This window comes from Sinocyclocheilus anshuiensis, unplaced genomic scaffold, assembly GCF_001515605.1.
Source record: "Sinocyclocheilus anshuiensis isolate Anshui unplaced genomic scaffold, SAMN03320099.WGS_v1.1 scaffold944, whole genome shotgun sequence".
Classification (NCBI taxonomy): domain Eukaryota; kingdom Metazoa; phylum Chordata; class Actinopteri; order Cypriniformes; family Cyprinidae; genus Sinocyclocheilus; species Sinocyclocheilus anshuiensis.
The window spans coordinates 1,924,331-1,936,697 of NW_015549559.1; the positions used below are offsets into that span (position 1 = coordinate 1,924,331).

The 12,367-nt window shown below is 38.8% G+C and overlaps 2 protein-coding genes across 2 annotated transcripts in view; one reads left to right on the forward strand and one right to left on the reverse strand.

The window, feature by feature from the left end:
* Window positions 1–7,986, forward strand: part of LOC107657080 (bromodomain-containing protein 7-like) — an 11,665-nt gene extending 3,679 nt beyond the window's left edge. The window contains exons 7-17 of the mRNA XM_016445089.1: window positions 541–725; window positions 2,465–2,576; window positions 2,708–2,783; window positions 2,863–2,897; window positions 4,857–5,029; window positions 5,244–5,355; window positions 5,499–5,555; window positions 6,764–6,845; window positions 7,149–7,292; window positions 7,536–7,679; window positions 7,840–7,986. Coding sequence (XP_016300575.1) covers window positions 541–725; window positions 2,465–2,576; window positions 2,708–2,783; window positions 2,863–2,897; window positions 4,857–5,029; window positions 5,244–5,355; window positions 5,499–5,555; window positions 6,764–6,845; window positions 7,149–7,292; window positions 7,536–7,679; window positions 7,840–7,877 — 1,158 coding nt within the window. The 3' untranslated portion in view covers window positions 7,878–7,986. The remainder of the gene's footprint in view (window positions 1–540; window positions 726–2,464; window positions 2,577–2,707; window positions 2,784–2,862; window positions 2,898–4,856; window positions 5,030–5,243; window positions 5,356–5,498; window positions 5,556–6,763; window positions 6,846–7,148; window positions 7,293–7,535; window positions 7,680–7,839) is intronic.
* A 2,071-nt stretch (window positions 7,987–10,057) lies between these two features.
* LOC107657081 (adenylate cyclase type 7-like) lies at window positions 10,058–11,399 on the reverse strand. The gene is made up of 3 exons (XM_016445090.1): window positions 11,349–11,399; window positions 11,122–11,283; window positions 10,058–10,274 (listed from the first exon to the last, which is right to left on the reverse strand). The coding sequence occupies exons 1-3, from the start codon at window positions 11,397–11,399 to the stop codon at window positions 10,128–10,130; spliced, it is 360 nt and encodes a 119-aa protein (XP_016300576.1). The 3' UTR covers window positions 10,058–10,127.
* Between the last annotated feature and the right edge of the window lie 968 nt (window positions 11,400–12,367).

The window sequence follows — 12,367 nt, forward strand, 5'->3', positions numbered from 1 at the left end:
TCCTGAAGACTTCTTCACTGCAGTCGAACCTCTCTCCTTGAAGTTCTTGATGATCCGGTAAATGGTTCTTTCAGGTGCAATATTCTTTGTAGCAATTTTCTTGCATGTGAGGCCATTTTGATGCAAAGCGATGATGGCTGCACGTGTTTCTTTGGAGGTAACCATTGCTAATAAGAACACAATGATTGGAAGCGCTGCTTCCCTCCTTTTATAGCAATCAGTCTGCTCTTACTATCTAATTAGTATGATAGTGATTAACCTGACTAGTACTCATTCACACTTTCACATGTGCTGCTGATATGATTAGTCAATTAATGTTAGCTGGTCATTTTGTGTCAGGATCAAAAACTTAAACTTAAAGTGAATTTTTTGGCCAATGAAGCTTTTAGCAGTTATTTAAAATGCATCTGATCACTCTACACAATAATCTAGAAACAATGTGAATGAACACCACAACAGCTTAAGCAGCAAACTTTGCAAAACACAAAATTTATGTCACTGCCAAAACTTTTGGCCATGACGGTATGTGTGTGCTTTTAGGAGAGACTGGACAGTTTAAAACAGAGCATAGAGTTCATGGCTGGCCTGCAGACGTCTAGCAGTCATTCAGCAGAGGATGGAGAGGATGAGGGCGGGACGTCTGATGCTGTCAAAGAGAACTCATCTGTTATGGACACAAGTGACAACTCCCAATCACCTCGTGTAGGCAACAAAGATACACCAAGGTATGAATCATGTTTCAGTTTTTTACTTATTTTCTAGGACTAGTTTGTCTAGAACAGGGGTGGCCAAACCTGTTCATGGAGGGCCTCTAACCTGCAGAGTTTAACTCCAAGCCTAATTGAACACACCTTAACCAGCTAATCAAGACCTTCAGACTCACTAGAAACTTCCAGGCAAGTGTGTTGGAGCTAGACCCTGTCAAATAAATGGTTTTATTTAATGTTCTTGGTGTGAACAGGCTTTAATCCTTCCTTATCATCAAAGGTAATTTGAGTTGAGGGTTTAGACATTTCCTTCCAGTTAGACTGATCCTGAGGTTGCTTTGACAACTGAACAATTCCATTTATTTATTACAATTTTTTCTCCTGTAGATTTCCTAAAATAATAGTTTATATTAATAACAGGCAGGGTATAAAACACTTGCCAACTGCCTAATGTGAATAAAATTGGCTTTTTGGCCAGTTGTTACTTCATTATTTTTGTGTAACTTCAACATAATACACGGACGGTATAAGAAAGAAATTAATCTAAGTGACGTGAGCAAATCAAAGACACAACCTGTAAAAACATCTGTCTCAACATGTGTGTCTTAAGACACCTTTTACCTCAGAGGAAAATGTAGGCATTCTCAATAAACCTCTGAGGGTACATTTTCTTTTTCTCCAGAACTCAACGTGGAAACACATTTCTGAAATAGTCCCTGCATTAGGACACCAAAACAAATATACGAGAAACAAAATCATATTGGGTTGTCTTTATGTTTTGATGGGTGCAGTGGAGACTGGATCAGTATCTGATGCTGCTAGAGAGACTATGATCTGTCCTGTTTGTCACAAATAACGAAAAAAAATCATCATATTAGAATGATTTCTAAAGGATTTTGTGACACTAAAAACTTCACAGGAATAAACTATTTAAGACATTAAAATAGAAAAGTTATAACAATTCACGATATTACTGTTTTAACTGTATTTTTAATCAATGAAACGCTGCAGTGGTGAAAAATAGAAGATTCTTTTAAAAATAAAAAGAAAGCTCATTTCAAACCCTGATCATGGATATTAATTGGCCGCCATTAAAGAGATTGATTCCAGTCATTATTTATCATGTCTGCCTGGAAAAAGGAGCGTGACTGTACATAAATGAGTGATACAGTCAGTAAAATTATTCAAATTAATAATCAAATGCTTCCTTTCACCATTTGTTGTGTGTTTTCTAACTGTGCCGCAATTCACAATAGTTTGTAAGTGCATTCAGGGCTTCTGCTGCTGTACTCAAGCCAGTGAGACATTCCAGGATGTTGCCGGGGTGTTCATTGGCTTTCTCTATTTTACTCTGTCTTTGTTGCTTGCCTACGTAAATCGGCTTGGCTGCTGCAGTGACCAAGAGTCTTGGAATGCTTAAACATGTTGTGACTTGTAGGCCATCTGTAGCGCACGAGCTACACACTCTTTAAACACACACACTTTGTAGCTTTTCAGGGAGGATGAATCATCGTCCTGCACACTACTCCACTGGGTCAGGTAGCGGCTTGAGAACAGGCCCATAAGGACCAAACATTGATCTGTTATCACATTATTCATCATTTATCCAATCACTGCTCTGACTTCAGAGTTTATTAGGCCTGGAATTCATTTCAGGAATGATGTGACTTATATGTGGGGGATTTATTCACTTTGAAGGGGGTAGTACTGATGACACGAATATATTATCCAGAATTGCATCAATGTTTGTGTAGCAGGGCCAGTAAGGATGATGCTCAGAAGAGCCAAGCAGAGAAGGACCTGGAGGAGATCAAGAAGATCGTTGAGGAGTCTGGAGGGAAACTCTCAAACAGAAGCCTGCAGTGTGAGGTAAGCGTATAAGACCAGATAGGATGAATCGTGTTATGGTACATCCCTCAAATGTGAGATCATTCTCTGAGGATGTCAGATGACAGTTGATGAAGGGTCACTTTTCTCTGGGCTTGTTTTTTTATGAGCAGCTGGAGTTTGAGAGAAGGAAGTCTGATGGTTCAACTACTCTGGGCATTCTGAACCCCGCTGACTTGAGCGCTGGAGGTTTGTGACAATGGGAGTTCAAGAAAACAAGCAAATGTTGTACAGTACATGTGTACAGTTCATCATGTTTCCATGTTAGATCCAGGATACTGCCCAGTCAAATTGGGCATATTAGCTGGCTAGGCAGGTAAGTTTCAGTTTAGTTTGCACCAGTCCTGGGTTTTATGTACCATGAAAGTGGCTTGGCTTTTAGCGGCATTCATTGTCATAGTAACTTACACTCCACAGCTAACCTGCTCTGGGGCAGGTAATGTTCTGGTTTAGAGATCTCAAACCGAAATTTGACCAAAGTGACACATCTCTGACGCAATAAAGCCTCTCCCCCAGTTTCTCTTACTCCAAATTAAAGGACGCTACATAGTAAAACATTTTTAAAGATAAAATTGTCTGAATTTAGAGATTATTATTTTTTATAATTATTATACCCTTAATCCATTACACAAGCTAGCTTAGTTTTATAGTAATTATTAAGCTTTTATTTTAAATTAATATAAACATATAGATAATATGCAATATAAATAAGTTTTAGAATCAATAGCTTTAAACATGACTACATATGAGCTTAGATTTTTAAGTGTTTTTATACCTATAAATATTATCAACTCTATAAACTAACTTTACAACTATTGCTTGCACTTATAAGGCAAGATGTTTTCTTTAAGTTTTCCTCTTTCATGGATAGATCGTTTCATCTTGTAAATGTGTTTAAATTCTTCATATTGTTCAATATTTTAATCTTTGGTAGTGAATCGCACTGACTCTCAAGAAGTGAATCACAGTTTCAAGGCATCTGATTGGCTGTTCATTACTGATGTCACTCTTTCATCTTTCACTCAGGATCAAGCCTGAGTTGACAGAAAGTTGATGATCAGCTTCATGGTACCAACAAAGCCGGATTGGACTGATTTGGTTTTGTCAACTCAAAACTAATCCTGTAACCCCGAGTTTGTTCAGCCACCATCATGGTACAGGCCCCAGTACTCACCCAGTACTCTCTCTCTTCTGTGGCCTTACCTTCAGTCATGTGGAGAAGATCATGGGAGGGGTGCGATGTAATCTCTGTTTAAATACCCAGTGTTCAACTGCCAGAAGAATGTAATATTACATGCCAGAAAAATCTAATTGTTCCAAGGAAAATAGGATAGGTCAAAATCACCGCTGAATCAGTGGTCTTTATTTTCTACTCATCTGTATCTTTTATCTGTCAGTTACCTGTGGTGCTTCTTGTTTTTCTAAGTATTAGACTTCTGTGTGACAATTTTTCTAGACCATGCTACTGATACGAATAATACCTCAAAGGCAGACAAATATCATAGTCTTCCATTTAAGGAGTCAGAACATTAAGATTTGGGGTGGGTTTCATTTTTGGGGGGCTAGTCAACAACCGCACTGCTCTGGCAACCTTTTAAGAGCATCCTACTGAGTTTTCCATTTCTCACATTCTTTCACATTTTCAAAATGTAAAACTCTAGTTGTTTGATCAAAAAAACGAAGGTTTGAGTCAAGTTAAAGAATTGTACAATGCCGCTTCAGAAGTGGGCAATGCATTAGTCCATTTTCTTTTATAGTTCTCAAAGAGGGAACTGTGATTTTGAGACAAGGTAATTTAATTTAAAAAAAAATCTTAAAAAGCCATGGGCATTTTTGAATAAATATAATTCATGCCAAGCTCTTATTTTATCAGGTAGAAATATTTTTTAGAATATAGAATATAATTTATTATTATTTTTTTTTAATCTTTAGTCCTTATCCGGTAAATCATGAAAATTATTAAAAAGATTGGGAACCCTGAAGAACGTTCCACCCCTAAAACTTTTGAACGTATGAAATTTCATCATTTTAACTAAGAGTGCCCATAAAATTAAAATAAGTTTCAGAAACAAAACTTGGGCTAAGGAGCCTCTGAATATTGTTGTGGACTTTAAGGAGGGCTTAAAGTCAAAAGGTTTAGACTGTTTTAGACCGTGTTGAGTCCTTCCTCTCAGTCTAACTTCTTGCTTTGGCAGTTACTTATTGAAATGTTCTTAAACATATAACTGCTATTTCAGGAATCAGTCTGAAGTTCATTGAATCTGTGAAAGTCTCCTCATGCCCCTCTCTCTCTTTGCAGTTGCCTATATGAATTACGGCCCATTCAGCTCATATGCACCTACATATGACTCCAGTTTTGCCCATATCAGCAAAGAGGACTCTGATCTCATTTACTCCTTCTATGGAGAGGACAACAGTCAGCCAGAATCTGAAAGGTGTGTGTTTGGAATCAGACATATGATGAAATCAATCCATTGATCAGTTTTAGATGACTAAGAAGCAGCCGTCTCTTAAGAACAGTGTTTTTTGCAGTAAGCCGCACACATTTGTGTGGTTTTCTGAACCTCTCAAACAATAAAGCCCTGATTCCCACCCTTCCACTGTTCCCCTTGTGTTCCACAAATGTAATTCGGATGGGTTCATGTGTAGCATTGCAGATTACCTGGCTAAATCCGAGGAACACATGAGCAGGTTGGCAGATAATGTCTTGGATGCTTTGACCAGTGGGGAGCACTCAAGACAACTGAAAGAGACAGAAACTGTAAGAAACCTCATTCATCTAATACCCATAACTGCATATCAAAATGAATGCATGATATACCACTAAATGATGTAATGTATAATATCCATTTTGAATTCTTTTCAACTGGGCAGCTTACTCTTGATTATTTCTGTTCTTCTCAGGATAATCTAACCATGGAGGAGCCTGCAGAGAAAGTAGACACAACAGATGATGCTGTGGTAAAATGCTCTCATGTCCTCAGAAAATAACATTTCAAATGTCTATAAGTGCATACTAGTGTGTATAGCTCACTTGAGTGGAAGTGAAGACACAAACCTGCTATTTAAAGGCAGTGTCAGGACTGCAGGCTCTCTGCTCTGCAGCAGCTGTGTCAACAACACCAACCAACTTTCACACTAATGGAAAGAATATTTGCCCAGACACACACTCCCCTCCCCTCCCTCTGTCGTTTTTGACTTCCTCCTTCACTCACACTAATCTGTGTGAGTGTGTGTGAGGGTGCTGATGATGTAGAGGGAAAGGTAAGCACGAGTCGTCTATGAACATACATTAGTCCGTGTGTGGAAGGCCGTCTTTGACTGTGGTTCTGCTAGCATACCTTAGCAGGGTGGTACTACTGTTCAACACTGTGTTTAGCAGATTTATCCAGATTTCACATATAGCATAGGTTAAAACTATGTATTATCCACTAGACAAGACCGATGGGTTGAAGGAGAACAAGCATTTTATCTAGTGATTCCCAACCAGATGTACTTACTACTTATATCTAAGCTTGTTCCTTGGGGTACTTGGAAGGAGTTTGATTGTGCTTTGTAAAATCGATAAAAGAGAAAATCTATGAAAATAATAAGGCAGTCAGTACATTACAATAACTAATTTTGTATAACTCCATAACTCACAATAATATAAGCACCTTCCATGCACTTGATAGACTTCTTTGTACAACAGTAAACATACAGATACACTACCATTCAAAAGTTTAGGGTGATTTGTTTTCTCCTAAGAAATTGAAAGTGAAAGTGACGTGACATGTGGCCAAGTATGGTGACCCATACTCAGAATTAGTGCTCTGCATTTACCCATCCAAAGTGCACACACACAGCAGTGAACACACACACACACCGTGAACACACACCCGGAGCAGTGGGCTGACACTAATAGCATTTTGAATGTTACAAAAGATTTCTATTTCAAATAAAGGCTGTTCTTTTGAGCTTTCTATAAAATGCATCATGGTTTCCACAAAACTATTAATCTGCACAACTGTTTTCAACATTGAGAATAAAAAGATGTTTCTTAAGCATAAAATCAGCATATTAGTCAGTGGCGTGATTTGACTGGAGGTGTTTACACTGAAGTCTTCTCACAAGTGTTTTGAACACATTTATGCTTTGGATTCAATCCATGCCCCCCTTTGTCCATGTAGGTTGTCGTGTCAGAGCCCAGCAGGGGTGATGGTGCTTTGGATTTGAATCCTGACCTGCTCCCTGAGAGCTTTGACTCAGAAGGTAAAAATCCCATTATTAAAATGTTTAGTTTGAAATATGGATCATAAATCTCTTAGTCATTTTGTGTGTGATCAAACCTTATGGAAATCAAGGCCCCACGGTTTTTTTTTTTTTCTTTCCCAGTTTATTAATGAACTGTTTTCGAGACACATCTTTCATCTCTATTATGCTGAATGAATTCATAATGATCCTCCTCCCTCAGCTGTGGAATGGAAAGCATCACATCAAAAACACATGTGAAACCTTTTCCCACCTATTAAGCAGACTGATTCATCTCAGTAAAAATTCCTCTTCCTCCATTAGAAGCAGAGCATTTCCAGAAGAAGCTGGATGAGACGACAGTGTTGCTGAGGGAGCTGCAGAAGGTTCAGAAAGAGAGACTGAGCGCTAAACAGCCACCAAACATCATCTGCCTACTGGCTCCTACTGCTAAAGAGCTGCAGCTTGGTACACACACACACACACACAAGATGACCTATGATGACAGGTTTACTGCTCTCAGTCTTCCAGATACTAGACAAACACTTACTGGAAGGGATGTTTTTTTTTTCCTGCCTCTTGAGCTTTTAGTGTTTCTGTACTCAAGACGTTTTAGTGAGTCAGTATTGTTGCACATTAACAGACCTGTAGGTTTCAGCATATATTTTGTACAGTTTAGATAACTTCTAACCTCCACCATCCTTCTTGCAGCGGAGAAAGTTACGGGTAACCTGACCCAGCTGACCAGTCAGGTGACTCCTGGTGATGTGTGCAGTGTGTACGGTATTAGAAAGGCCATGGGTATCTCGCTACCTAACCATACTGCACAGGATTCATTCATACGTCTGACCACAGGTAACAGTAAGCACAAGAAATATTTAGCACGTTCGGCTTGGTGTTTTACGAGTTTTGTTTGTGAAATAACTGTTAATGGCAGTGCATATAAAACTGATTTATCTACTCATAAATTGACATTAACAGGATAATGAGGGTAAATGTGTTTTCTGTGTTTCAGTGGGAGATATAACTGAACCCATGGAGGGAGTGTGTTGAGATCCTCCATCACTGCAGTCTATCAGTTCTGCTTATCTTATGTCATCCCCAGTGGTGCTGTTTCTAATTTACTTGTGTTTCATTTAATAAACATCTGTTTTTTTTTTTTAAGCATTTTGTGTTTCCATTCTTAAGTTTAATAAAATGAACAGTAGAAAGTGAGTAATACAGAAACAGTTCATTTAAAGGGATAGTTCAATCAAAACTGAAAATTTACATAATTTACTCATCCTTATGTTTCGGCACACGAATACATTTTCTCATCATTTTTGTCTTTCCACTGAAAGTCCACACAACCAAAACTTTAATACTTTGAAAAAAAGATGCTGTTTTAAGTAATGAATCTATGAATCAAACAGTTCACTCGGGTCTTCTGAAGAGCACATTTAATTTAGGATTTTAATCACATAGAAGCACATACATAAAGCTTTTCAAATATAGTAAATGGAAGCTCAAATATGCTTGTGGGACATGTGAGAACAAACCTCATTGGGTCTCGTGCATCGAACATGTTTAGAGTTTCCATTCACCATATTTGATGTGCTCTATGTATGCACGCTTATCAGTGTTTATACTGTGTTTTTTGAAGATGAGTGTTGGACTTATGGGTTTGTTATGAGGGTGAGTAAATGACAATGTCAGAGAGTAGCATTTGTAAAGGTCTGAATAAAATACTAAACGGTTTGAAAATTCTAGATTTAACATGAGAGCAGTTCACAGTGCTTTGTGCTATCTGCTAGATTCACAAATCCTGTCATGCTTTGGAAGAATTATGTGTAAACCTTAAAAGGAAAGTTGTTACATGTGTTACCACTGATGCTTTGATTTAAAGCCAAACTAAAGATTTGTTGTTGTTGTAGTTTACAAAGTATCATAGGTAATTCTAATTGCCCTTCATTTTTGGCAATGGCAAATTTATGTAAAATCATAATGATGTTTCATAATGACCTCTTGAGATTTGCTACCGTTTTAAGGCAACAAATCATAAATCTGTGATAAATGAACCTGCTATTTGAACAATACAGTCTCATTCTGCAGAAGTCGCCAGAAGGCCTGAGTCCAGTGTGACCTCCGACATACAGTTTCTCTCATCAATTTGGCAAAATGCTAGACAGGAAGCATATAAAGTGTAAAATGATTTATTCTGTAACAATGCATACAAAACAGAGGAGACGGCAGGCGTTCCTCACAAACATTGCGCGGTACAGAAAGGCAGCGCAGAATCTCAAACTGTGTCAATTTAGTCACTGTCACACTCAAGAGGGCTGAAAACCCAGAGAGACATTGAACATAAATTGAACATTTATGCCTATGACTTCAACAGGCACAAATTCTTCTAATTTTCACCAAATATTCTCAGAACAAAAGCAGAGACCGTCTGAGCAAATCAATTTACAGCAATGTAAGCTAAGATGCATAAATACATCCAGTAGCGAATGTACAACTTCAGATGGGAGAAGCCACAGAGCCATTTGGTCAACATCTAAGAAAGATGAAAGTACAAGCAATGAAAGAAAGAAAGCGATGAAAGTACACTTTCACTTGAAGTTAACTGAATTTCAGTCACTGACATTTTTTTTCCCAGTATATGTAAACATTCCTAGTTTTTGTCTGTAGCATATTACGAAGCTAAGAAAGGCTCACCAACATCCACAATCTCAACTCAAAGGCAACAGCAAATCAACACTTCTTGTCAATATTTGGCATTCAAAACACTTGGCAGTTGTTTTTAAAGGAAACAAACCAAAAAATGAAATCCACAGTATGTAGATTAAAGCAACAAATGGCATCCACCATTTTGTTGGTCCAAAAGTTGACAGAAAGGCTTAGAATAAGATACATATTATTTTAAATGGCTGAAGAAATTCTAGATATCTAAACATCTGCAATGGTGGGTTTGTGTGGGTCACGTGTTCCCTCTGCCTGCAAGCCAAATCCGGCTGACCAGCTCAGTCATCCCAAATCAGTAAATCCAACAGGATCAAGGCAACTATGACAGCAGTACCCAGAAAGTCTGAGAGCAATACCGAGAACCAGGATTTTCCTTCACTGAGCTCAGTTACCCACTGTCTGTGGTCGGTTTCCCATAAGAGGATCGCAAAGTTCAGCATGTGTTCGTGTGACAAATCCAGTACATTCTTAAAAGAAAAAAAAAAAAAGAAAGATCACATATAGGCCCGGAGTCTGTGTGTACTGTGTGTACGGTGTGTGTGTGTGTGTGTGAAGCTGTCAGCGGCAGAGGCTTCAGTCTCAGCTCAGACCGATGCCCTGCTGTTTGCTGGAATCTGTGCACACAAAGAAGGTTTTGAGCTCTCCTTTGCCCTTCACATTGATCAGGCCACGACACTCACATGAATAGCCCAGCTTCTGCAGGACATCAGACGTCTCCTCTGTCACCTGCAACACAAACATGATCACCATTAGGGGTGTGCCATATCATACCGTCCACGATAATACCGGTATACATTTTTACATGATAAAAAAAGTGTCATATCGCGATATCAATGATGCGACGCAATGACGTATGGCAGATATACGTTCCCTAGCGCGCACAACAACAACACCACAAACCCAATAGGTGTGTTCGACTTGAAGCAGCGCTGCGCAGACTGATCAGTGTATGACATCAAAGTATCGCTAGAGTGGTTCTAGAGCATATTCGAGCGCACACTCTTACCATCAAAAATAGGCGAGGCGCATATCTTTAGCGAAGCGGCGTGGAGAGCCGCTTCTGGGAAGCTTCTGAAACGTGCCACGGCGCCGCTGGTGTACACACAAGCATTGACTAGAGTGGCCACGTCTGAGCCGTAACGCGCCGCAGACGCGTGCAGTGTAAATAAGGGGTAAGTCACTCTCGAGGTATTTTGACGTCATACACCGATCGATCTGCTTCAAGTTGAACACACAGCTGCTGCTGCCACCTTATGACAATAGATTTGCACTTCAAATTAGGTAGTCTGTCATCGGTGACAGTTCGTTTGCACTAATAAATGCTGCAGCCTGCCAGCTGCAATCACCAATAAAACGTTGTTCCATGTTTTTTTTTCTACATCGTCATAAATACCGTTATTGCAAATATTCTTGAAATATCGTGATATAATTTTGAGGCTATATCGCCCAACCCTAATCACCATTTGATTTTTTTTTAATGACTTGGCTATTTTGAAAATCTAAAAATGAGAAGAGAATCATTATCATAGTGGATCTAGAGAGGTGAATACTGTAAGAGTGATTCAGTGCATACCTGTATTTTACCCAGCTCTCCAGTGCTTTCCATCCGGCTGGCCACATTCACAGTGTTTCCCCAGATATCATACTGAGGTTTCCTGGCTCCAATCACCCCAGCAATCACTGGGCCATGGTTTATACCTGCACAAACAAACATGCACAGATCAATGAACAAACTCTGCAAATATGACATTTATATGATGTTTAAAAAAGCACTAATCATGCAGAATATTGCATTCCCACTTGCACTTCACGAATGACCCAAACTCGGGGCACATGCAGAGATGAGTTCATGTGGAGCAGCATTTTCTGCAGTCTTTTTTATTTATTTCAATTAACTTGATAAATCTCACTAAACCATTTTGGTTTTATTTCAGTTAGCCCTAGACTGTTCTGTTTTTAGTGTCACTGACATCACTCTTTAAACATCATAGTTTTGGCTCACAGACATAATTGGTATCCACTAACTTGAAGCATTAAGTAGATCTATTGAGACAGTTAGTTTGATCCGCAAGTGACTGCTGGAATGTGCTTTTCCCTTTTTCTAATAAAGTCTTTTAGATGGGATTTGTGCCTGTTATTATAATTTTTATCAGATCTCTACCACAGATATGCACTCAGACTCTTAAATGGAGCGTTTATGAAGCATTTTATGCCAGTTCCCGAGTGCATCTGTTACCCTGAGCTGCTCAAGATGCCTAAGATCTCTCTTATGAGCTGCCTCTGTTTTCAGTGAGATTTTTAGCTACATCCTGTACATATTGGTTTCATTTTTAACCCTTAATGCAGAAGTAAGAGATGCAAAGTCTAAAAAGAAATATCTATGCAATACCTGGAGGTAAAGTGTTTTTCATCTTGAGTCTGACTAAATGCAAGTATTAAATATAGCTGCAAGCAGCAATTAAAGTGCCAAGCACAACAGAGGTAAAATGAAGAGCTCAGGAACGGTCTTTAATTAATCAGTAAAGACCAGGGGCCTCATTTATAAAATGTTGCGTATAAACCGTCCTAAATTTGTTCTAAGATCATTTCTCAAAAGTGCGCAAGTGTGTTTCAGAGAAAACGAACGTGCACACAAAAACACGTGCGTACGCCTCTCTTCCAGATGTGACATTCATAAATCGCAAATGATCTTGAAATTGTGCGCAGCTGACTGGTGTCAGATCTCCGCCTTGTAAACGCCCCCTAATTAATATCATTACCATATAAAAGAGCACACGCCAATATCTGAATTTCTATGCTTGAGAATGCGGTACAGAAAG

Bases quoted from the DNA above. Each gene is read 5' to 3' on its own strand.
- LOC107657081 (XM_016445090.1), bottom strand. From the start codon at position 11,399: ATGAACTCATCTCTGCATGTGCCCCGAGTTTGGGTCATTCGTGAAGTG. The intron at 11,284-11,348 runs GTGGGAATGCAA...TCATATTTGCAG, and splicing joins GGGTCATTCGTGAAGTGCAA to AGTTTGTTCATTGATCTGTG. The intron at 10,275-11,121 runs GTATGCACTGAA...TTTGTGTTGCAG, and splicing joins GAGAGCTGGGTAAAATACAG to GTGACAGAGGAGACGTCTGA.